The sequence below is a fragment of the Plectropomus leopardus genome, chromosome 10 (genome assembly GCF_026936395.1).
Source record: "Plectropomus leopardus strain MGB_pleo_1.0 chromosome 10, ASM2693639v1, whole genome shotgun sequence".
NCBI lineage: Eukaryota > Metazoa > Chordata > Actinopteri > Perciformes > Serranidae > Plectropomus > Plectropomus leopardus.
This window is the reverse complement of record NC_142185.1, coordinates 18,362,798-18,386,939: the sequence shown is the minus strand read 5'-3', so window position 1 is coordinate 18,386,939 and position 24,142 is coordinate 18,362,798. Positions and strand designations below refer to the sequence as shown.

Genomic DNA, 24,142 nt, shown 5'->3' with positions numbered 1-24,142 from the left:
CAAGGTCATTTTTTAACTGTCTCTTTGAGTGATGCTACACTTGCACGCAATAACTCGCAAATAGACGATGAAGATGACAACAAATGATGGAACATCACTGGAATGCTAAGAAAATATGTAGGATAATTTAGCTTCAAGCCAGAATACATCATTGTGACATAGTCTAGGAAAGGCCAGTGATTTTCTCCATCTCATAACAAAACCAAAAAGCTCCAGAAGCAACAAATCATTAATAGACTATCCGAGGAGTCAAAAGTCTAAGTGGAGTTTTGAATAAATAATACAATAAGTAAGATAACATAGTTTATATTTATAGTAAAGACAAAAGTTTATCCTTAAACGACTTTCTGTCTCCCATTTATCTTGTGCTGATGTTCCTAGTTTTTTCATTCTGGCACATGATTCATCAATATCTACTTCCAATTTCCTGCTAACATTTTTCATTTTCCATGTTGCTTGTATTAAAATATGAATGCAACAGAAATATCCAACACATAAATGGCTAATGACTGTGTGAAACAAACAACTGCCTAACTGTTAGTCTTGAGTTATTATTAAACTACAAGATATAAACGATAGTATCGTTCACCAAGGATACCAACGGAATGTATCAGTGTCTTTTTTTTATCTTGTGTTCAAATAAGAAGTTGGCATCCAATGTGCAGTCCTGCCAACGGTTGTTAATTAACAAATGTACCACAGACCATCTTTTATCACTGACACACTCTTCATTTGCTGTAGTCTATCTGCTATAGTCTTACATGAGACACACACACACACACACCATGCATCTATTATTGTCCTCAACACACTGAGTCTGCTCATTATCATATAAGCAATAAGGAATACGGGACATATTGCAAGAAGTGAGCATGCAAAGCCAAAAGAGAGTAATGTGAGGGGGAAAAAAAGAGTTATTGTGAAATATTGTGTGTGTACGGGCTAAATTATGAATGGATATAAGAGCTAGTTCTAACACATCTGAAAAAAAAGTTTGTTGGTGACTCACTCCGACTCTAATTATTTTGAGTATGAATTTACATGTTTGCCTTCCTGTTAATGGTATTTGCTTTTGCCCTTGCAGACATGAAACGGTCATGGATAGAGCTAATGGTAAACAACAAAGCACATCAGTCAAGGCTGATGAGCATCTTTATACTGCTTTTTATGGCTGTTTGAAAAGTTAATCTGTCCTGAGCTTACACTCATCCCCATAAGTGTGTGGAAGGAACAGAGCGTGACATTTATAATAAGTCAAAACTTAATTGCCATCTGTGGAATTGCAGAAGCATTCAGGGAGGACATTTGCTGACTTCAGATGTCACTAATAATACCTTGTATACTAATTATCAGTTTGTATATGATTTGAGTGTTTTAGGGAAGTTATTTGGACTTTTTTTATAATCAATTAACTATTGTTATTTTAGACTTAGTCAATTCAAATCAAATCAAAGTCTAAAATAAAAGTGTCCATCATAAGTTACCAGATTCAAGAGTGATGTCTTTAAATTGATTATCTTGCCGATCAAAAAATCTATGTAGTCTCTATGTAGTCCAGCATAAAACTGAGAGGCTAGAACCAGCAAAAATTTGGTGTTTCAAAATGATCTTAATGAAATGCCATTTTTGTCATCTAATCTGATTGTTTCAGGTCCAACAGACACACAAGAGCTGCAAAACATCTTTACCTTGACGTTGGGTGTGTAGAGATTCCTCAGGGAAGCCAGGGCTGCAGAAAGGCCGTCGGCACTGCAGCTGATCCACAAAGCCTGCAGCACACTGGATGACACACCTGTTCTCTTACTCAGGCCCTGCACCCGCACACACGCACATGCACACGCACACGCACGCACACACACACACACACACACACACACACACACACAGTCAATGAAGTTGGTGGCTGTGAATCAATTTGAGATCTTCCATACTTTTGCCACAAACACACCAAGTAGCTGTTGAGTGTAAAGTACAAAGTGCGCCCTGTGGCAACCTGCCATACAATGCCTATGTAAAGCTGTGGTGGCTGCACTGGCCTGTGCCCATTTGATTCTTCGGCCAGGTGTGGCCAAATTTAAAGTTGGGTAAAGTTTAACTTTCAGCAGCAAATTGCAGCCAGAGAATTTCAGCAAAGAAATGTCTCGCCTCCTAAAACAAAAGAACCTGCCTACGGCCACAAAACAAGGTTATTATTGAGGCGAGCCACACTTTGCCACTGCTTGGTGTGTTTTTGGCTTTACACTTGCTATTTAAAGGGATGATGCGGGTTCACACTGCCAAATATGACAAGATGCAGTGCCTGGATGGTGCACTCATAATCGTCAAAAAGTTGAGTGGAACACTGGACCATTCTGACCCTCGATGGTTGCCATCTTGGCTATACAGCGGGAGGTGAGGGACCCCAAAAATTGAGATAACAGCCGTCGGTGCTCTGGTGAACAAATGAACAAGCCAACAGATATGTTTGCAGGCAACAATAGTGGTGAAATGTTGGTGGAAATGTTCCGCCCGGTTGCAATTTGACAGGACAAAGAAGAAGAAGAGGTCAAATGTTTTGATCATCATTTCCAATAACTCCACACCTGCCATGTTAGATTTGAGAAAACAATATTAAAGTAAGTGACAGTGTACCCAGTTTACCCAGTATACCATATATAAGAGTACTATCAGAAGTATCCAAATTGAGACATAGCATGTTACCCTTCACATCCTACTGCTTATCATCCCACAATACATAAATAAATAAATAGCATGAACACCATTAAATTCCTAGAAGGGATGCATTGCAATCAAAGATGAATGTAGAGAGCATGTAGAGCTTCCGTACCTTAAAGATGTGTGCTTTGAGGATGTGGTGTCCCAGCTCCATGGTCTGCTGACGATTTAGTTTCCCCTCTTGGCGTGAGAGCATGAAGGCCATAAGTGCATGGCCAGTCCTAAGAGAGGAAACAACAGAGAGGATATTCAGCTGTAATAGAGCATAGGTAACAAATAAATTGACAGCAAAAGAGGTGGACACAGAAGTTAAATTTTTGTTGTGCAAAAGTTTTTGTTCATAAAATATTTTCATATTGTAGTCTCACTGGGTCTTCCACTTCAGGATTAACTTCTGTTGGTATTTTTTTTTTCTATATGTAAATGCTACTGATACATTGCCTCACTGTTCATTTTGCTAATATAGAACACCTCAGCATTGTCACGTAAAACTATTTTATTTCGTGGTTTTGTGAGTCAGATATAAATGTAGAAAATGCCCCCACTGAAGAAAGGGGAAGAGTGTAAAACCCCTGGGTTCTAGTTTCCATGTACGCTCAGGCACTCTGCTGTTAATTAATGCAGAACTTCATTAAAAGGACATGCATGATTGCAGATCACTTTGATCTGGTTAAAATTCTCTCTATCCGTGCCCTGGCACAAACAGAGAGGCAGTGCAGCAGGCTTTTGTCTGCATATGCATTCCCTGAGCCAGACTCTGAGCCTTTGTTTTTTTAATGACGGGGTTGGAAGGCCGTGAATGACCAGAATATGAAGCTCGGCACATCTTGTCAGTACCCGATCTGTTCCGCGCCAAGCCCGCAGGAAGAGCACCATGACTTGATGCAAAATTTACGTAGTGGCCAATGTGAAATTACACCGTTAGTCAGTCACGTGATGTTTACATGGGGAAAGAGATGTCTGTAAACTAATATTTTTTTTTTGTGAGCGTCAAAACCCCCACGAAACGTCTTCTATCCTTATCTAAATGTAAACCATCCGGTTCGATAACAACCAGTTCGATGGCAACCAGAATGATCATGCCATGGTCACTCAACGCGGTGCAAATGTTCCTCACCTTGCTGGCCGACAAGCGTATCCAGCAAGTGCATATGCGTAGTTCGAATTACGGGGGAGCTAAGGGGAGTGTCAGTACCCAATCCATTCCAACTTCCCTACACATTCATGGTACTGACTCGGCTCCCCTGAAACCCTGCCTTGAGACGTCCAGGGGGAACTCTAAAAAACTGCTCACTTTTGTGTTATAGATTATATATTTTCTGCACATAAAGGTTCCTGAAATAATAAAAAAATAGAAGTAATATGTCAATATCTGTGTGTTTATTCTCTCATTACATTAAATTTACCGAACATCTGTCTCCACTATTTAACGGACAGAGGGAGAGAGAGGAAACATTACTGGCGGTATTAACTGCTTACAGTGGTATTAGTAGACTCTTTTTCGCAGTAACTCTGTTATTGACCACGCGCTGCCGCACTCTTTATAAATGTGTTAGACACCACTGTGTGCAGCAGAGGTAATACCAATGAGCAAGGGGGGAAAAAAGCAAGCCAAAATGACATCATCCAATTTATTAAGTGTGAATGACTGAAGTCTCTAATGTGGGTGAGGTGGCTTCAGAATTACAATTAAGTATCACTAGGAGAGCAGATAAGCCTGTCTCACAGGGCAAGAAGGGCACTACATGAAACAATTATTATTTTCTGCAGACTGTAGTCTCTTCTGGAAATTTATTCTAACTACACGGAAGATTCACACAACTGCATACACAGTGAAAAAATGTTTAGGCTGACATTTTCTCCAAATAAAAAAGGTATTTATAGTTTTTAACTGGCGGTGTAGTTTTATTTTCTGCGGCCTGATATAAAAGTCCATTTCTAATGTATGTTTTTAGTTAACAGGGGGAGATTTGTAGTAATTCAAAGTAATAGCATGATATAATAGCACATGAGAATCCTATGTATTTTTGACATTTAGCTATTTTACATTTGGGTGGCACGCATTATATTGCTACTAGGAGCCAGAGCTCTGAAAGAAAGAGGCAATATTACTGGCTTGCTTTAGGTTTTCTATGGAAACTCAGCTTTCCTGTCTGCTGAAGGGAACTCTGTATGTCAGTAGTGTCCTTTTTGTGAATTGCTAATTTCTAGTAACAAAATAACAAAGTTGCAACACAGTACATTGGTGACTGTGTTGTAAACAGTGGGTTGTTATGATTACCATAATACCTGGAACATCTCAAATTTCATTTCTTTCCTGACTCAGAAATGACTCGCTGCAATTACTGATCAGAACATTCTACTTGCCCTCTTCACAGAGTCCCTCATCTCAGTCCATTTTTCATGCAAAGTGGTGGCTACGGTTTACATACTATTTAAAACTAATTCATAACCAAAAGTAAAAACTTCATGGACAAACAACATGATCATTTCTAAAACATGAGAGTCTTGTCTGCTGTGCATTTTATTTGTACTCTGGGCAGAATTTCAGCAGCGCTTTAAGATGCAGTCTAAAAATTACTGTAAAAAGCCCCCTAAATTTAATTATTTTGACTACTGGTTTGACTAATTTGTACTTTCCAACAGATTGTTTGAGGCCAAGTTGTAATGTGCTGCAAGAGTGTTTCTAGATGCACTACAGACTTGTCATGCCCATCATAGTAGCCCACATTCCTGAAAGGAGAGCTGCTGAGTAACTGCATGTGATTTGAAAGCAGAGGACTAACCTGGGGTCACAGAGGAAATCCGTGCTCTCTCCATCAGCTCTCCACACCAGCCACTCTCTGAAGGAGGGGTGGCAAAACATACGTGTCTTGTCCCGCCGTTTGATGAGGAAGCATGAGAGCAACTCCATGCGTTGCAGGAAGTCCTCCCATTGCAGCTCCCCTTGGATGTAGCCGGCGTTGATGCCCTGGAACAGCTGTTCATCAGTCATGGGGTGCAGCGAAGCAAGCGCCACGTTAAGGATGGGCAGTGAGCGCTCAAAAGCTGAATTGGTCATGAACTTCATGTTGCACTGTAACTGGTAAAGCTCAGCCAGTGAGACAGGCACAACTTTGTAGCTGGCACTCTTGATCACCAGGTGGCCTCTCTCAAACAGATCCAGGGTGAGTTTGAGATACAGGTAGGAACCCTGGCTGCGGGAGATCAGGTGGCTACTGAGCTTGCCAACTGTGATAGGGTCAGCCTTGCCATTCAGGCTAATATTGTTCATGATTTCCTTGCTGCCATTGATGCGGTACTGGATATACGCGTTGAGGTCGTTGCTTATCTCTGTGTTGTTGTTAAAGTCATCCAGGGAGATCTTTGAGAATGGCAGAAGGCTGGTGATCTCCTAAGGAAGAGATGGGGTAAAAACACTCTGTGTTACATAAGAAGTTAAATTTCAATGCTCATTACAAATTAGTCTACATTAAATGAATACAAAAGATACACCAAAGCCACACAGCAAGACAAACAAACTAATAAATCAAGTCAGGGGTAGACCAGCAGCTCTCATCTTCACCAAGGTAAAATAACTGTTTTTTTTGAATGGAGCCTGGCTTTGAAAAGACCACTGTTCAGTTCCCTGTCAGAAAGGGCTTATTTGAGAGTTTATAAACAGTTGTGTTAATGTAGTTTTGCTGTTGTTGAAATGCAGTCACCTATGAATACAATTCATGAAGAACTGGAAAAGTATTACTTTAATGCGAAACGTACCAAATAAATCTCAATACCCGAATAACAACAAGTAGTTTTGGAGTTCTTGTTTCTGCAATATGAATTGCATTCCCTTATTACCACAACACACAAATAGAAGAATTGTGGCATGTGCATGTTTACTTTCTGAGGACTGTTTTTGAGCAGCAAGGGAGCAAACACACTGAGCTATCAGGCCAAAGCAGGCAGTTGTAACTGAAAATGTTGCTATGAGAAAAACAGGACTGGGAAAGTGAGTATTAAGAGGCAATGGATGGATGGGATTTTGAGGAGGGGGGACAACAGGAACACTTCTAACAAAGGTCTGAGCCAGAGCTCACATTTCAATCTATGTCCTGTGGGTTGAGGAAATCAATGTACCTTAATCCTCCAATCCTCTGCCTGTCTGAGGCTAAAGAAACATTGCCTCAGTGAGATAACACTTCTCCCTTCCTCATCATGACATGTACAGCAAACACACATACAAACACATGTATCCATACATGTACAGTCACTGAACACACTGATTATAATCCACAAGGTGAGTGAAGTGTCAGCAACACCTCGCCGATAAGCCAGATATTAGTCTGGCAAGCAAAAGCCAATATCCCAAACCTTTCCTCCTTGGTCTCATCCGATTTGTTTGCTCAAAGTGCAAAACAAAACTGTGACACTTTCATGACACTTCCACTCATGAAAACTGAGTAGTTCTTCTTTATGGATTCCATATTACATGGCCTTTGCAATGCCATATGAATAATTTGTCCTTTTTTATCTACTACCTGTGACATGTGAAATTGACTGGCGAGTTAAGAGGTTGTGACACAAATTCCCTTCAATTTAAAAAACTGCTTCACTGTGTCAATCAGAGCCCACCTACATTCACTTTCACAGAAATGTTTTAAGCAAATTGCATTGTGTGCAGCCGACCAGCACATGGGGGAAAAAAAATCTTTCCACACCATAAACGGATCCTGACAGATTAATAGAGGTGAATACGTAAGAGCTGAATACACAATGTCAGTGTTACAACAGATTGATTTAGCACATCCAGCGAGCCTTGACATAAACCGAATATGAATTCGGACTCACAGTTTCAAAACAAATGGGCTGAGCTTGGTTTGCAGTGCATCGCATACTGATGGACACTAGATCGGCCAGGCCACTGCCAGAGAATTAATAACTTGAGCTCCTGATGTCAGCTATCACATTATTATCCCCGGCTCAGCGCTTCATCCCAGCAAAGAAAATCAGCCGTCATGTGTCTCATCAGGCATGTCGAAGCTTCAGCTATCACTAGTGTGAGTGCAACACAGACCCAGCACATCTCTGTAGCTGGTTGACCTAGTGTCATTCCTCACTCCAAGCTCGTCACGTCAAGGTGACTGACTGCTCCTTTCCCTGTCATGCCGACTCGATTCCCGGGTCACTGATACTTCAGTTCCTTCTTGAATGTTCCTGGATATCCTTGACAAAAATGACTCTGTAGATAGCAGATCATGACAAAGAGTAGCAGCTTGTGAAAACCTTTCAACTTTCACACTTGTCAGAATCTACAGGGTTTGATGCCAGTCAGTGAGAGTATCAAGAGGCAAAAGAAGATTGGATTTGAGATTTGTTGCATTCTACAATCGTATTAAGAGAAATCCTTCACATTTGACTGGGCCACTAAAGGTGGGCAAGGTTAGAGTTGAGAGATACAGAGCTACAATAGACGGCTGGCTCCACACACACCTCTCTCGACATTATCGGGAGGACAAAGCAGAGATTCACCTTGTGGAGAGATTCAGTTTTTTGGAAATGAAAACAAAGGTTTTGCCCACTGATACACATCTCTTCCTATCTCTCTCCAAATTGCTCTGTTTGCTAGCTGCTACAGCCCATACAAAGTCTTAGTTGATTGGATGACTTTTGGTGAACGTGCCTGAAAGCAGGATGACTCATCAAACATCTGAAGAGGTAGCAGCAGGGTTTATTCAAAAAGTTTAAGTGAGTCTGAGGGATGACGATTCAGTCTATCATATTGCAAGAAATTATATTTGTTTTTTTTCCTTTGATTAAATGAGCTCTTCTTACCTCACAATATAGTTAATTGGAGCTAAATTTTTGTAAAGACAAGAAAATAATATTAACTTTAACATTCTTTAACATTCAATATTTATATGTAAAAAATGTGGTTTATGTCTGATTAGTTGTTTCTTTGTGCCTCAGTATATGCTGAGGCACAAAGTTGACAAGCACCCTTTTGTTTCTTGTTGTACATAAAGAAAATTTCTAATAAACATATTCATTACCAGTAAGTTGACCCGCACAGTGACAACCAGTTTAAGCCAGGAAGGGAACTTGACAATGATCTTTGTGATGAAGGAGGCAATGGTGTCTCCGTAGTCAGGCTTGTGGAACTCGGCTTCATTCAGTCCGTCTATCAAGATGATGTGGTCCTCCTCTGGAATCCTTCGCTCTGGAAACACACCCACAGTAACCAACAAAGGTCAGACGATGTGCAGTGAGGGACAGCTCATAAAAGTGTTAGCTCACCTAAACCTAAACTGCACTGGGTTGAGCTTGCACAGAGGTGCCTTGTTTCAGCGCAGTAACTAAACCCTCTCTCCGTCAGAAGTGTGGTGAGAGTGAGTGGGCTTTTATTCGGATTCATCAACTACACAGCGACTGCTCCCACTTCACTCCTACTGAAATGTCAAGTTACATTTGCTCTGTAAAGACAACAGTTAATAATTTCAGTGGCAGCAGGCTGAATTACTTGAGGATATCAGGGAGAAAAAAAAACTTTCCTTGATTCTTTAGTGTGATCATTTAAAATTCCTATAATGTCTGCAAGATGAAGTATCTATTTATTTAAGCAAATTAGATCCATACTTCTGACACGTTTCATTAGTTTGACATACTTTTTCAACTTACATTTTATCCCATTCACATATATTTGGAACAATTTGGGCTTCAGTGCTCAAGGATACACATAAACATGTGTCAGCAAAGCAATGGTTACCACACATTTTTAGGGACAAAATTTCACACTTTTCCATAACTTTTCAAGCACCCATAATAAAATGTCCATAAACATTTACAATATATAAACGAAAAAAGTTGTATATTATACTTGACACCAAATGTTAATTATTCTAGGTGATGTGCAGACATGGAGAAGTAGAGCTTCCAGAGTGCAGGAATGGCACCCAATTGTTCAGTTCATTAATTTGTTTGAAAAAAGATTGCTCTTTACCTTTGAACTACCTAGATCTACTCTTAGAGCAGGTAAAACAAAACCAAAGTGCACAATGATGCTCTGACATTGGTGATAATTGAAGGCTGCCCTTGTCAATTGTTTCATCTCAAAAAATGTGCTACAATTTAAAAGTAGTAGTGTGGCATCAGTTTGGAAACTCTAGGATTCATGACCCTACATGTTAAATCACGCTATCACACTATGTAATTTGCCCACTTTCCCGGCATTATCCAAAGATTTCAGATTCAAACTATTCAAACATAATTCCAGCTAGCTGGAAGAGAGGAAAATGAATCATGCATCAACATATGTTTTAACTACATCGACAGCTACAGAAAATATATTCACTGTTATCTTACATTACATGGAAGGTTATCCACAGAAGATGACTGTAACAATCTCATTACACACAAAATTTCTTGACGTTTACAAGACTTTATATGATTTTACTTATTACTTGACTTTTGCAAGTCTGGATAAGAAGATTGTAGAATTCTGTGACTTATCCAGGTCTCCCATGACAGTGGGATCCCTACACATCCATAACAGGTAGGGAGGAATTACAAAAAGAGGACAATGCAGACACGTATATGAGGTAAGCAAGGTTGAAAACTGACCTGCTTCTGATCTTATTCTAGCTCTTTAATTAGTTTACCAAATCTCACCACTTGGGGCATAGATATCCTCTGGAACCCTGATAGTGGTTTTGTAAAATTTAGCAGGTTTTAGTGGGCTTACAAAGCAACTGACACTATAACTTAGTATTAACTGTCACTTGAAAACCCTTTTTACTTCTACAGTTTATTCCTGGCATCCAACAAATGTACATGCATAAAAACTATTGGGATGTCTTTCAGCACTTTTGCGAAGGATAAGAGCTGTGCCATCTAAAAACTGTTTTCTGCACTATACATTTCCTCCAGTAACGTACAGTGGTTAAAGAAGTAAATGAGCAAACTGAGTTGCACAGAAGAAGCCGACGGAAATGAAATACTGAAATGTCACTCAGTGATGTTTTACCTTTACGAAGGTTGGCTAGTGGCTCAAGGACCCCTCTCCGAAAAGCGGCCATGGGGTCCTGGACACAGGAGCGCAGACTGAGCATGCTCTGTAGGTGAGGCTCTTTCAGCAACAGCTCCCGGTACGCACTGAGCTGGTGCGCTCTGCACAGCAGAGCAGCAATACTATGTACAAACTCTGGTACCAGGCAGGTGTACGTGTTATCTGCCTGGCAGTAGTGATATGCCACCACCTGGAAGACAACGAGAGGGGAGAAAAAGCAGGGTTATTTCAGAACTGAGAAGAATTAAAAACATTTCACAGTAATAAATACAGGGCATATATTAGTTTTAGCTTTTGCTATGAAAAAAATGCAAAGCTGGGAACACTTAACCTCAAAGCATTTGCAAAAGCAGATTGCCTTGTTTTGATAATATATTAGTTTTGTAACTTTTACAGCAAGTACAAGATGAATACTCATGGAATCCACAGGAGAGGGAAAAAAAGCACAAAAGACTAAACAATAAAAACAACCAAAGTAAAAAAAACACCAGCTCAGATTCAAACATGCAACACCAGAGGTTATAATGATAATGTGGAACAAATACAATTAAGAAAATCTCTGCAGCATGATGGCAGAGACACCAGAATCTATGTTGTTCAGTCAGAGGTCCTAAATTTTATAGTACTGGACTGTTTTTGTATACGAATGGCAATAAATCAAACAGCACCGTGCCAGTCTTTAACAGTTACTTATTTGTCCATTGCAATAAACCATTCTACCTCGCAGCTTAAGTAAGAATAAAGTACAGTGTCTTATTGTATTTTGATGTAACATGTCGTCTTGGGAGGCCCAGGATGAGCAACACCTGGCCCAATTACAAATCTAATATTTCTTCTATTTCAGATAGCACATTGGACCAGTACCTTTGCAGCTTACAGCATGACCAGAAACAAGTTAAAAGAACCAAAATCTGTCATGCATTTAATGCACTTGGATGAGTCATAAGGGCTGAAAGGATGTCTACTGTTGAGGATATACATCTTCAATCTGCACTGCTTTGATACGATTGCAGAACAGAATTGATTTAGCATGTCTCCTGAAATCTTCCCACTCTTCATCATCGATTGTGACAGATAGTTCCCTCTCCCAGGTGTCCCTGAGTTCCTGTAAAGTAACAGGGGTCCCATAACTTAGAGCCTTACAGAACAGACTGACAGATATCTTTTCAGTTGTTAAAATAACAATTTCTGCAAACTGCCTCGTTCACTAAAGACCAAATTTTATGGATGCAGTCTAAATCAGACACCCTCTTATATTCATATCCTCTGAAAAGCCACACCTCTTCAACAATGGTGAGAGCATGACTTCAGAGGTGATGATGAAGTATTTGGCAAAGGCTGACCACCTCAAATAAAATCTACTATAAAAAGCAGGTGATGGATCCCAGGTGGAGCTCTAAAAGAGGGATCTTCTGTGTCTGAGCAGGTTGCTGCAGTATTCAAAGGAGGTCTGATTTGGAAGGAAAAGGAGGAATGGGAATGGGGAAGAAGGAAAGAGAGATGCCCTAGGGATGTATGACTGTGTTCTAATTACAGTCCAACCTGGAGGAGCTGACACACTTCCAAGGGCAGCAGGAAGAGGAGCAGGTGACCTGTTCCTCTGCTGCTGCTGCTGCCTATTGCTCCAACAACAATGATGGCCAGCTTCTGGCAAAATTACTGACTAAGTCTGCTTTCTTCTAAGCCATACCGCAATGACATCTGAAAGTGTATTTATATTTCCTTCATTTGTAAAGGAGGAAACATAAACCACATGATGTAATAATTCCACTGTAAGCACTCCAGCTGCAAGATGTTCACAGTGATTTAGAGTTCTGAAATGAGACTAGGGAGGAACAATGAAACAAACTTTCTACACTAATCCAGAGCCTCACAATGGCAGTGCTCAAATACAGGACTCAAACAAGTAATTACAATGTAAGTGGAACAAAAACCTGCTGATGGAGCTTTGTTTTTGGCACATTTCACCACTTCCCATCATCAAAATATCAACTAGTTGTCTTCAGATGTGTGCTCTTTACAAAATATTGTGTTCTTCTGCAAAGCTAATGTAGTCTGTCTGAAAAGTACGAAACAGAGTGAGTATTTAGCTGAGCCTAAACACACAAGGAAAGAAAGAAAATGATGACAAGTTTTTAGAAGTACAGAATACATCATCCGGGAATTGCCGTTAAATCTAATGGCATTCTGCTCGCACTATATATCATCGTATAAAAAAAAACATGACTAAATTAAACCCTAAGAATAACAGAGCAACTGTTAAAAACATCTTTTCAAAAAGAGAAAGATTAAATATAATAAACTACGCTGTGAGCTTTGGTGCAGCAAAATTTGTACTGCTTCGGGATGTTAATAATTAACCTTTTAACTGTTAACCGACAATAATTTTGACCACATACTGATTGGAATATACGTACTGTTCATGTCAACACAATCTTGGACCACAGGACAACAGAGAATGCTGCTGCCCTGGAGTGGAGGCTGGAAGTCATACAACACCGACATGCCATGATGTTGCCCCTAGAAGATGACTACTACTAAGGAGGTGCTGCGCTAAGCAATATGCCACGCTCAGCTCCACAATAAAAAAAGATTTAACCCATTTTAAAAGGATTAACTGTGTTGGACACAAGGAACAGGGCTGTGATGTGCTGGTTTCCCTTAAAAGAAGACAATATTCTTTGAGAAAACACAGACTGTGGAATACTGCTTGTATGAATACAATAACTTTGGACAGGACAGGTACCTGACAAAGAGACTGCGTTGATAGTTAGTGTACAAGTCATGTCGACCACTGCCTCATCAATGAGCAATAAGTATCTCAGCACACGATGATCCAACATTGTGCAGTTCACCTGTACTTCATGTACTGGCACAATGAATATACAGTTGAGAAACAATGCCGCAAACGTGCCTTATTCATAGCAGTATGGCATAAAACTTGCGATAAACCATAAAATGTAATGGCCTCAGTGCCCCTATTATGAGACCACTTTCAAATCAATGATTAAAAAGAACTGACAGAATTTGACAGAAGCTGCTCAGCGTTGCATCAGTATTCACACATCACAGGAACAGAGCCTCTGGGAAAGCGCCTGTTGGAAACACTTTACACAATAATTGGCTTGAGGGATATTGCCTGGTTTTCATAGACATTTAGATGAGCCTCAGTGGCATGAAGTCAGCTGTCTGGTGCATGAACCTTAGTGTTCCCAATGGCAAAGGCAAACTGTACAGTTGTTATCTCATGCCCCATTTCACTACTAAGGAGACATCTATGACAGGGCAAGAGTGTTAAACCCTGATGGTGTTCCACGGACACCAGAACATAATCAGTTAGATTAAAAATGAGGACAAAGCGACAAAGACTCCCATTAGAAAGCTGTGTCACACATCAAAAGAGCTAACAACCTGCCATCACAAAGGTATTCAAATTAAGTGAATACCATTGTAAATCCAAAATACTCTCTGGAACACAGAGGACCCCCGTCTTCTTTGTTAAAACTCTCAGCAGGCAAAACAATGCCAAACTAAATGTTTTCAAAATGACATAAATGTGCAGGTGTTGCATGGTAAGCAGTAGTGATAGTTGAAAGAGTAATTAAAGATGTATTTATGAAGCACTTTTTCAAACCCACAGTTACAAACTGCTTCACACACAAAAATATATATAAACCAGTCAATAAATAACTCTTATATACGGCCCCTATCACAACTTATTTGAAAAATATCAGCTTTTGGGATCACACAGAAGACTTAGTGGGCTATAGGGTTGATTGAAGAGACTGAGGAACTCATTTGTTCCACAGCACAATGAGAGACAGACCAAATTAAAACTAACCAAAACATGACAGAAAGTTGGGGCTAAAACAGTAAAGGCACGATTAACTTTTGATTTGCAAGGCTGACATTTGAGGATCGGAGTGGTTGAGAAGAAGATGAGGAATGAGGAACCATCTGTGCTGGAAACATCTTCATCAGCTACCGCCACACATAGATTCTGATTCTGTTGTAAATTAAATTTTATCACATTTTGCACGACTCCCTGTGCTCCCTCTCCCTCCCTCCCGCCGACCATGAAAGGCAAAGCCACAGGTTTCATCTGGCCGCGGACCTTTGTTACATGTTATATCCAATCTCGTTTTCCTCACATTTACTGTCATCTGTCCACTGTCGGCTGTCCAATAAAATGTTAAAATGACCCTCCGAGTTAAAAAAGAAAAAGTTTCCTGTGCACAGACAATAAAAAGCTATGGACCTTATGTACCATTTTTGATGTCTACCTTTAATGAAAGACAGTAAAAGCTACAGCAGCTCAAAGGTAACCTCTAAAGGATGCAGACAAAAAGGTTTTATTTATGACAGCTAAACTGGAGTCATTTTCAGACTGCACTATAATACTAAAAGTACAATATTTAGGTCTAAACATCTGACTATAGTGTTAAGAGTGCTCCCATGGCAGCACAGAAAGAGACCCTGTGGTAATTTTCCCCCTACACAATGCAAATGCCTTCCATTCGTGCGCTAATAGGGCATGCTAAAGACCTAAACCTCAGTTTTCTATCTTCCCACTTCCTCAGAGTCATACTGCAGTAGTGAGATTCTGCGGACATTAATATTGAACTTGCTTTAATGGCCAGGTCTTTAACTAAGCTCGCTGCTTCTAAAATCAAACAAGCCTGCTATATTAAAGGTCTCTTGAGAGGCCAATGGTGGCATCATCTTTCATAATCTCAGCAGATTACTGAAGACCATCCATATTTCATAGGCTGAATATCAAACAAATAAACATAAACAACCATAAATCATATACAAACACATATAAACATAAATCAACTGAGCTGAGCTGGTATCAGTTTCTGCAGTGCATCTCATACATACTAAAAGCAGCTCTGCACACCATGAACATCTTTGTAATGAAGGAGAGTATTACTGGCAAAAACAAATGAGGGAAACTGCAAGAGAGGTAGACAATGCTGTCCAAAATAGTGTATGCAGTTTAACAACTAATGTACACCAGAGACAGGAAATACCTGAGTGTTTGTTTCAACAATGAACTGCAGTATTGACTAAAAGTTGTACCTTTGCAGCGAGGCGTTTGACAGCCTCCTCCCTACGTCGCTGCATCTCGGGGGTCCCTGGGCAGCTGTTTGTCCTCAGCGTGTTGGTAGCACTGGAGGGTGGAGTGGGCTGTGGTGGCTGGCTAAGGGGAAGTTCTGTGCTTAATCCTGCACCACCTGGAAGACAAAGACACAGTTTTTTCTCACTCAACCAATGTAGACATAAATTATTATAAATCAAATAATATAAATGAAACTTCTGTCTGTCTGCAGCTAATGTTGCATAGTACTGGACCAATCAGCCTAATGTTTTGTGTGCACATTAATGACAGTATGCTCAAAGAACAAAGGGATTCAGAATTACTGAAAGAACTGTTTTTTTGATTGTTTTATGCCGTCATTGACTGCTGACTCATCATGCCTCTCAACTTGCTGTTAGGGACCGCAAGTCATTGAAAAAAAATAAAAAAGGACAAAAAAATTTGATTAATTCCATACATATGTTAAGATCCACTAAAGTTTGGAACAATACCAAATAAAACAAACAACCAAAAAAACAGTTATCTTTACTGCCATCTTGACTATAAGAGTCAGAAGGGAAAATTTCACTGGGAACAACTGCACTGCTGCACTGTATAGGGTGACCACAATCAGCTCCAGCAGGTGCCTGACGGAGCTTTACACAACACTTTTCTAGTTTGCCATTTGATGCATTAGCAAAATTGGCTTTATGTTGGCATGGCGTATTTTTGTAAATCAGCTTAACATCAGTTGAAGAGATTTTACTTGATATTGTCAGTTGATGTATCCTCACTTCACTTCCACACTCTGCAGGCTAACTAAATACAGTAGCATGAACTAAAAACCTGCAGCTAATGCACTGCTTACATCCGAAGGCAAAAACTAAAATCTTCTTACTTTTTGGGGAGGCACTGGGACTGTTGGAGGCGATTTGGCGCATTCTGCCTCCGTGGCAGCTCAGTGCTACTAGGCGGGAGATTATGGCTGTCTTCCCATAGCCCACGCTGCCCACCACTACAGCACCGTGGTTCTCTGTGGACTCGCTAGCCTTCAAGACGTCTTCCAGCTGCTGAAAGAGCCAATCTCGACCCACGAACACAGAATCCGTGGTGATGCTGGGCACCTCAAACAGCAAAGGCTTGAGCATGATGTCTACGGGTTTGTAGGGAGCAAAACGAGCTGAGGAAAAGTAAAAGGAGAGAAATGCATTAGAATTACAACTGTATAATTATTTCTGAAACAAAGGCAAAAATATTCAGTGTCACAGATACTGCTTTTTAGGCAAAAGCATGAAACACACTTCAGTTTGCTTCTGGAATGAATCACACATTTAGTCAGTAATAGTACAAAGTCTTAATGTTGACACATCAACCATTCAGCTGTTAGCTTGTCTGCAGCCTCTGAGTGATCTGCTGAGAACACAAACATGTGATGGCAATACTAACTTTCTCCAGGTGAAAAAAAAAGTTTGGAATATTGGCAACTTTAAAACTGATGCTAGCCTCTAGTTCAGCATCATTTCATCCCAAAACAAACCCATATTTCATCCTTTACAGATAAACCTGCTTAAATTGCCATATATATACCAAACTTAAATCAGTTAAGGAATCATCTCGATAGTAATGTTCTTTCTCAAAGTGCCACCTACATTAAAAATCTACACGGTTGTCTAAAAACAGAGTCTTCTGTTCGTTGTCTACTTTAGCTTGGATAGATGTTAATTTAAGTGGAATCTCCACATAAGTGGACTTGAAAGAGGACTCTATCTGGTCCACTTCAGCACTAATTAGATCTCAGAACACTTGTTCACTTAAGAGCTCTGATCCTCTGTACTAATACTAGTATCACTCCAACTAATACTACTGCTGCTAATACATCTAATGCTGCTTTTATAACTATGACTCATACTGCAAAGTGGTCAAACTTACTGCTATTATTGCTACCACTAAAATTATATTTCAGCGTTCTTTCATGCTGGCCAAATGACTATTGTTTTAAAAGAAAAACATTCTTTTGGTCTAAGCATTTATCTTACCAATAGGGATTTGCGAGTACACCTTTATCTGCATCTGTGTCTTTATTTGTTCAACCAAATATATTTTGTCTATCCATATATGCACTTGGAATGGAGAGGGTTTAAGCCATGGTGATTGATATTTGAAGTGTGAAAATAATTTGGGTTGATCAACAGGTATTATACTTCTAATTAATTAATTAAATCAATATTTACAAAACAATCTCAGAATAAAGCTTCAGATCATTTTAAATCATAAAAGTAAGACATTGATCTCAGCTACCCAAATGAGAATTTAGCTTCATCACATCTACAGGCAGTGACAGATTTTACTCGGATGATACTTGTAAAAAGTGCATTATCTGTGCTGGAAACATGTTTCAAATGAGTTCTCAGCTCAGCTCTACTTATTGACTTACTACTCTTGCACTTATTGACGTACTTAATCCTAACCCTAACCCTTCTAACAAAAACTTAATTCTTTAAAAGAAGCTTACTTTATGAATTTTTTGTTCTAAATGAAGAATCTTGGATGCTTAAGGTCCTTGATTTTTTATACTAAAAATACCGATGTTCCTTAAGCAGAAACATAAAAATGAATCCACACAATGCTTCTGTCTCAGCCTCATGTTTAAGGAGGTGTGGAAAAAGGAAGAGCACACTTTCAAAACTGAGTTAAATAGTTTGAGTATCTAATGATGTCATGTTAAATTATTCATGTTCTCATCAAATATTCACTCTGCGGGATCTCTCTCAGTGAAACAAGGTTTATGCCATATAACCAAGATAAAGGCTGGTGAACCAAGGACATGATTTTATCTGTAGAGCTTCATTTACCCAGGAAACACACTTTTTGATAGTATAGCGTTGATATAAACATACATAAATGGTTTGGACAGTTGTGTGGCTCTGCACTTACACATAGTGGATTTGAAATTAAACGATGACTAAGAGGTTAAAGTGCTGCCTTTAACCTGTAATTTGAGGGTGTTTACATCCGCCTGGGATGAGCTGTACATGAGCTTAGCACTTTTATACATACCTCCTAATGGTACAAAAGGTGACATTTCCTAAACTCTTTCCAACCTTTTATAGATATGAAGACATCAAACAACATTAAAGCTGTAACACAGCACTTGATCCTCACAGCAACTGTCACTGTTTCATTTGAAATGTAGTGTACTGGAGCACACCCAAAACAATGAAAAACACTAACACTAACTTTAACACTACAGCTGACAAAAGTGAAACATAAATATATGCATTGAGCATTTTTGGACCGAGGGAACTTCTTCATAGTCCTAGTAACCCCCCTTTTTGTTATATCAGCACCACAAGGATTAGGAACGATCATAGTTTTTAGAACACTGTTTGGGGGGCTTTTTTTTAGCTTCTTTATCAGGCCAGATACTATCCCAGTGTAAGAGGAACCATGGGTGACTTGTACAATAACTGGGGACGAACACAGTCAGCAAGGCACTGGTAACCACCATTTTGAAAAGCATATTAGCCGCATAAACAATAGACAACACAAAACACACACTTGTAACTGAAAAAATGCACCTACAGTAAAGTCTCTGCTTTACTGAACTCAAGAAATGACAGGGGAAGTACAACTCGACTTTGACTCTGCAAAGCGAAAGTGTAGTTTCTATACCACAGTATGTCATTTCAGTGTACCTTTTAGTGGTGTGAATTTTAATAGAAAAAAAGCCCCTGGAGGCATGTAGTTCTTGGGAGTGCTCTCCAGCTTGCTGTTTCTCTCGGGGAGTCCCCAGAACTGTTTGGTCCCTCGAAAGTCTATTGTCACAATCTCAAAATAATGGAATTGGCTAATAAATTCATTAGCTTGCCACATTTTTATCTACAGCAATAATGCATCGTGCAGTCACCTTTAGAGTCCTGGGGTGGCCTTCCTCCTGTATTATGCCAGGGAAGGCGAATGGATGTCCGCAGGGGGGTGTTGCGCTGTTCATCAAGAAAGCTCAGGTCTTCCAGCTTTGTGGAACTGGTCGCTGTAGACAGAGACAGAACATAAGAGGGAGTGAAACGGACACTTTAATGCATCTTGAGTGCATTTGTCACATTTACTTTAAAGAGACAAAAACACACAGGAGAAAAATGCTGTGGTGCATTTGGCATCTCTGAGAGAAGATGAGTGAAGAACAGTAGAGCTGGTGCGCTCTGACATTTGCAGTTTGCTTGAGGCGGTGTGTGCAGGTACCAGTATACTGTAGCAGAAAGAATAACAGTATCCCTAAGTCAAGAGAGCAATGCTCCTTTTTTTCTTTGATTTGAGCTGACAGCTACACATAATATAGCAGTGAGAGGTCTGTCCCCACAAACACCCCCACTGGGGCGTACAAAGACAACAGATTACTTTCACCTTTCTTAAAAATATGAGGAAGGGAATAACAAATTGGAGATAGAAATCTTCCACTTCACATGTTCACTGCTGTATTGCTTAGAAATTATATATTATTATCTATCAATCTACTTGTAGTTACAAGAAATTTCAGTGTAACTTCAGCACCATAATGCAGAGCTTAACACAATATTTGTAAATTTGATTCATTAGTGAACAACATCCAGATTACTGTTAATGTTATACTCATTTTCGAGGAAAATAGTATTCTACTATAGGTTTATCTTTCAACATCTTAAAATATAATGGAGCAAGAAAAAAAGCTGAGGTAAAGCTCTAGTCTATCCAATTGTTGTCTGTTGTTCAATTCATCATTTTTTTAGCATCAGTCTCAAAGCAGGAGATTTTTTCGACCGCCATGTGGAGGAGGTCCCCTGCTGAAACAAAACTCTGCAGATTAACTACCTGATGAGCCAGTGATTACAACGCAATTCAACTTCCTGCTTGGAGTATGAGACATGGTCTGTGAACATAATAAAGATGTGCATAGTGCATCAAGGTCTCTCTTCCAATCGCTGCTCACTGTTCAACAATGCTATCACCATGGTGATCCGTGCTCTCTTGGCCCTGTTTAAGAGCAGAATCAAAGCCTCTGCTTTCTCCTCCATCAGCCTCAGCTGGGAGAGACTGTCACAAACACTCAACTCTTCTTTTCACTTTCTCTCTCCCCTCACTTGGTCGCTAACTTACTCTCTGGAATGTCCCACTAATTAAAGCCTGTCTGCTGACAACAGAGTAGCTGAGGAAGCTGCCATCAATACAACTTTGACAGGAATAAAAGAAGGCCCTCATGGTTACTTTTACTGCAGAGGATGCTGCTTTCACAATTATTGGACAAAGTTGAACTTTTAACAAATAAATGAAATCAAGAAAGGCAGACACAGTCTGAAGTCAGTGAGTGCAGAGTGACACAATGCTAATACTTAAAGCTAAACTGAACAGCTACTTACATCCAATAGCAGAGCCAGGAGGGACAGTAGGATTACTCCCCTTGTCCCCAATGTAGAACACACTTGGGCAGGCATACGGGCAAGTAGACAGGGTGCAGACCCTCACCTAAATCTCTGCAGAGTGCTCCCCCGTGGATGAGCTCACCAAGGGCACAAAAGCGATTCCTCTGCCCCAGTGCTCCCATGCAGGCACACTGGCAGCATTCAGCTGCTGAGCAGAGGGCTTGGCTGCACCCTCTCTAGTGCTCAGCCAGTCACAGCATCCACAGCATTAGGCACTTGCTAAATGAATGCTGAAGTGTCACACTCACTACACACATAGACCTCTGTCCATGTGCTACATGCATTTTTACTGACACACACAAATAAATTGGTAAGTAAGCAGCAGAGAGTAAAAAAATGAGTGAATTAGGGGGGAAATAAATGGAAAACCAAGAGATTTAGTCTCCAGTGGCTGATTACAGTTTGTAATGGGCAGATACTGTAGTATTAATCAAAGATCCTGTCTGAAGTTGTGCAAATGATAAGAGAATAGCATGTGAAAAACAGGTAGAAAAAGCATTAGAATTATAAATACATACATGAAAGAAAATGGCACAGATACAGTGGATGAGAGGAGCAGCAGGGGAGATGCGTGAATAGAGTAAGAGAGAGGAGATGGACAGAAAATCAACTCTGTGCAGCAAATCATGACACATGGACCAACATGAGTTCTTTTTCTTTTTTTTTTTCTTCTCCGATTATTAAGATTTCTGAAGTGGAAAAGCCACACTGAACCTCATTCTGCACAAGGCACATCTTATTGCCCATGGGTCCAATAAGCAAAGACTGCAGGTAATTCACAGTTTGACTTGCTTAAGTAGTTTAAATGCAGACACTCCTTCATTCCTGTCTGTGATAATACATCCTGCACCATAACCATTTTTCCCCCCTTTTTGTTAAGTCATATCTCTTGTTATCCACAATTCTTTCAAGGCCAAGCATTCCCACAGGAAGCCTTCATATCCCTCAAATCCCCCTCTTCAATTCTTTCTCTACCCTGAGCCTCCATATTCCTTCCTATTCTTGCACGTCTCCGCTCATTGATAAAACGTACATATGATAGCTTGAAGTCTGTGCTTGCAGTGACTTTGAAGCTGTACAAATGTGTCAGACTGTATTCTGATGAAAATTCCTTTCTCCTCAAGCAGGTCTGCCCTTTGAAACTTTCAGTTCTCTGTTTCCCATGACAGAACAGAGAACAGGGCTGAGCTCCTCTGCTCCAACCACTGCCCCCCCTTCTCGCCCCGACTTGACTCCACTTTCCTCTTTACCAATGGATACAATCAGTATTCCCATCAGCATGCCCACCTTTTTGCCTTTTCAAGCTACAAGAGTTCATTGTAACCACTGTGAGACATTGTGTGAGTAAGAGTGAGAGACAGTTTTTAGAGAAAGGCTGAAAGTTCTGCAAATTCTCTCTAAAATGCACGGCAAAGTGTTTGGTTTCTGTAACACAGATGGAATACTGATTTCCACTGAAATAAGTGTGGGGGCGATAGGGACAAATTATTACTGTGATAAATATCACAGCATAATCTTGATATCAATTTGTCATAATATTTACCCAAGTGTCCAAAAATCACACAGTAAACAGGCACAAGTGTTGTGTAAGAGATAAGAACTATGAACCTCAGGATCTTGATGTAAGAAATTTGCCAAAATGCACTGATAGAGACAAACAGTCTTAATACTTAATTTTCACCCACCCATCCCTATTAGTGATGACTGTGTTTCAAAGGGTGGTGTTGCATTGTCTGTACCTGGGCATCACCTCTAGCTGCAGTCCCTCTCTGACCAGTTAAGTCAGTATTGCTTTAGTTTAAGATGACTAAGTGCAAAGTGGAATTTTAAGTGGCCTGCACGCAAATTTGGCTTGTTACCATGGAAACTTTAAAATTCCTCTAGCTGCAATGGTCCACTTTTGCGGAAAATTAATATGTTCACCATGTTTTTGTGTATCAAATTTCCAGTGCTGTGCTTTGATTATGAAACACTGTTTTCCCACTGCAACATGTACTTAAGACTGTCTTTCTCGCCCTAAGATAAGCTTACCTCCAAGTAAGGCAGATTCTGCCCCCAATGTTGGCCCTAGACCAGCTCAAACCTCAACCTGAACCAACTTTTTAAATGGTGAAGCTTGATTGGGTTGGTGCACAGAGTCTGAGCACAAACTACCTGACAGATTCAACTGTGTGTCAGCAGAGCTGTACTTAGGAACACAACTTCAAACTTGTTAGCATTTTGTTAAAACTAAGTACAGTTTTCTTTGCTCAAAGTCACAATGCAAACATGCTTAAGGTTAGCAGGTATAATGTTCACTAAGCCCACAAACTTAGTGTGTTAACCTGCTGAACTACAAAAATTGGATATTAAATAATGTTTTTAATCATCGTAAAGGCAAATTTGAACTTAAAATTACACAATATATTAGCTCCTAACAGTTTGAAGTATACCTAAATATATAAAAATTAATACATACAAAGCACTATTTACAAATCCACTCAACACATTCACAAAATAAATAAAACCTAACCCAACAACAACAATTTACAACTAAATATATGATTGTCTCCCTCAGAGTGACTCAGTACCCTGACATTTCTTATTATCTGTTTTGGAGCAGCTTAAATTATCACTGCAATGAAAATAGTTAAAGTTAACCTAAACAGGACACCTAAAATGTGAGTCTGATCGGGTTCTAATAACTTTGGGTCTAACCCCATACACTTTAAATAGGTGGCAAGCAAGACAGGGAACTCGTCCTGGATTTTGAGGTGTTGTAGCTTTCATTCACTGACAAATAGCCTACATTGTATACTCATTGCACTGCTACGTATAACTTCATACTCTTTGCTGTGGTCACTGCAGCCT

General features: G+C 39.9%; 1 protein-coding gene across 3 annotated transcripts in view; it reads right to left on the bottom strand.

Annotated features, from left to right (window-relative positions):
* LOC121948714 (protein TANC1) overlaps nt 1–24,142 on the bottom strand; it is a 127,375-nt gene that overhangs the window by 21,185 nt on the left and 82,048 nt on the right. For all 3 annotated transcript variants that reach the window (XM_088083200.1, XM_042494126.2, XM_088083201.1), the window contains 8 exons: nt 19,747–19,869; nt 16,738–17,019; nt 15,842–15,996; nt 10,718–10,949; nt 8,748–8,914; nt 5,502–6,109; nt 2,828–2,936; nt 1,689–1,811 (listed from right to left, as the gene is read on the bottom strand). In XM_088083200.1, the coding sequence (XP_087939326.1) occupies nt 1,689–1,811; nt 2,828–2,936; nt 5,502–6,109; nt 8,748–8,914; nt 10,718–10,949; nt 15,842–15,996; nt 16,738–17,019; nt 19,747–19,869 (1,799 nt within the window). The remainder of the gene's footprint in view (nt 1–1,688; nt 1,812–2,827; nt 2,937–5,501; nt 6,110–8,747; nt 8,915–10,717; nt 10,950–15,841; nt 15,997–16,737; nt 17,020–19,746; nt 19,870–24,142) is intronic.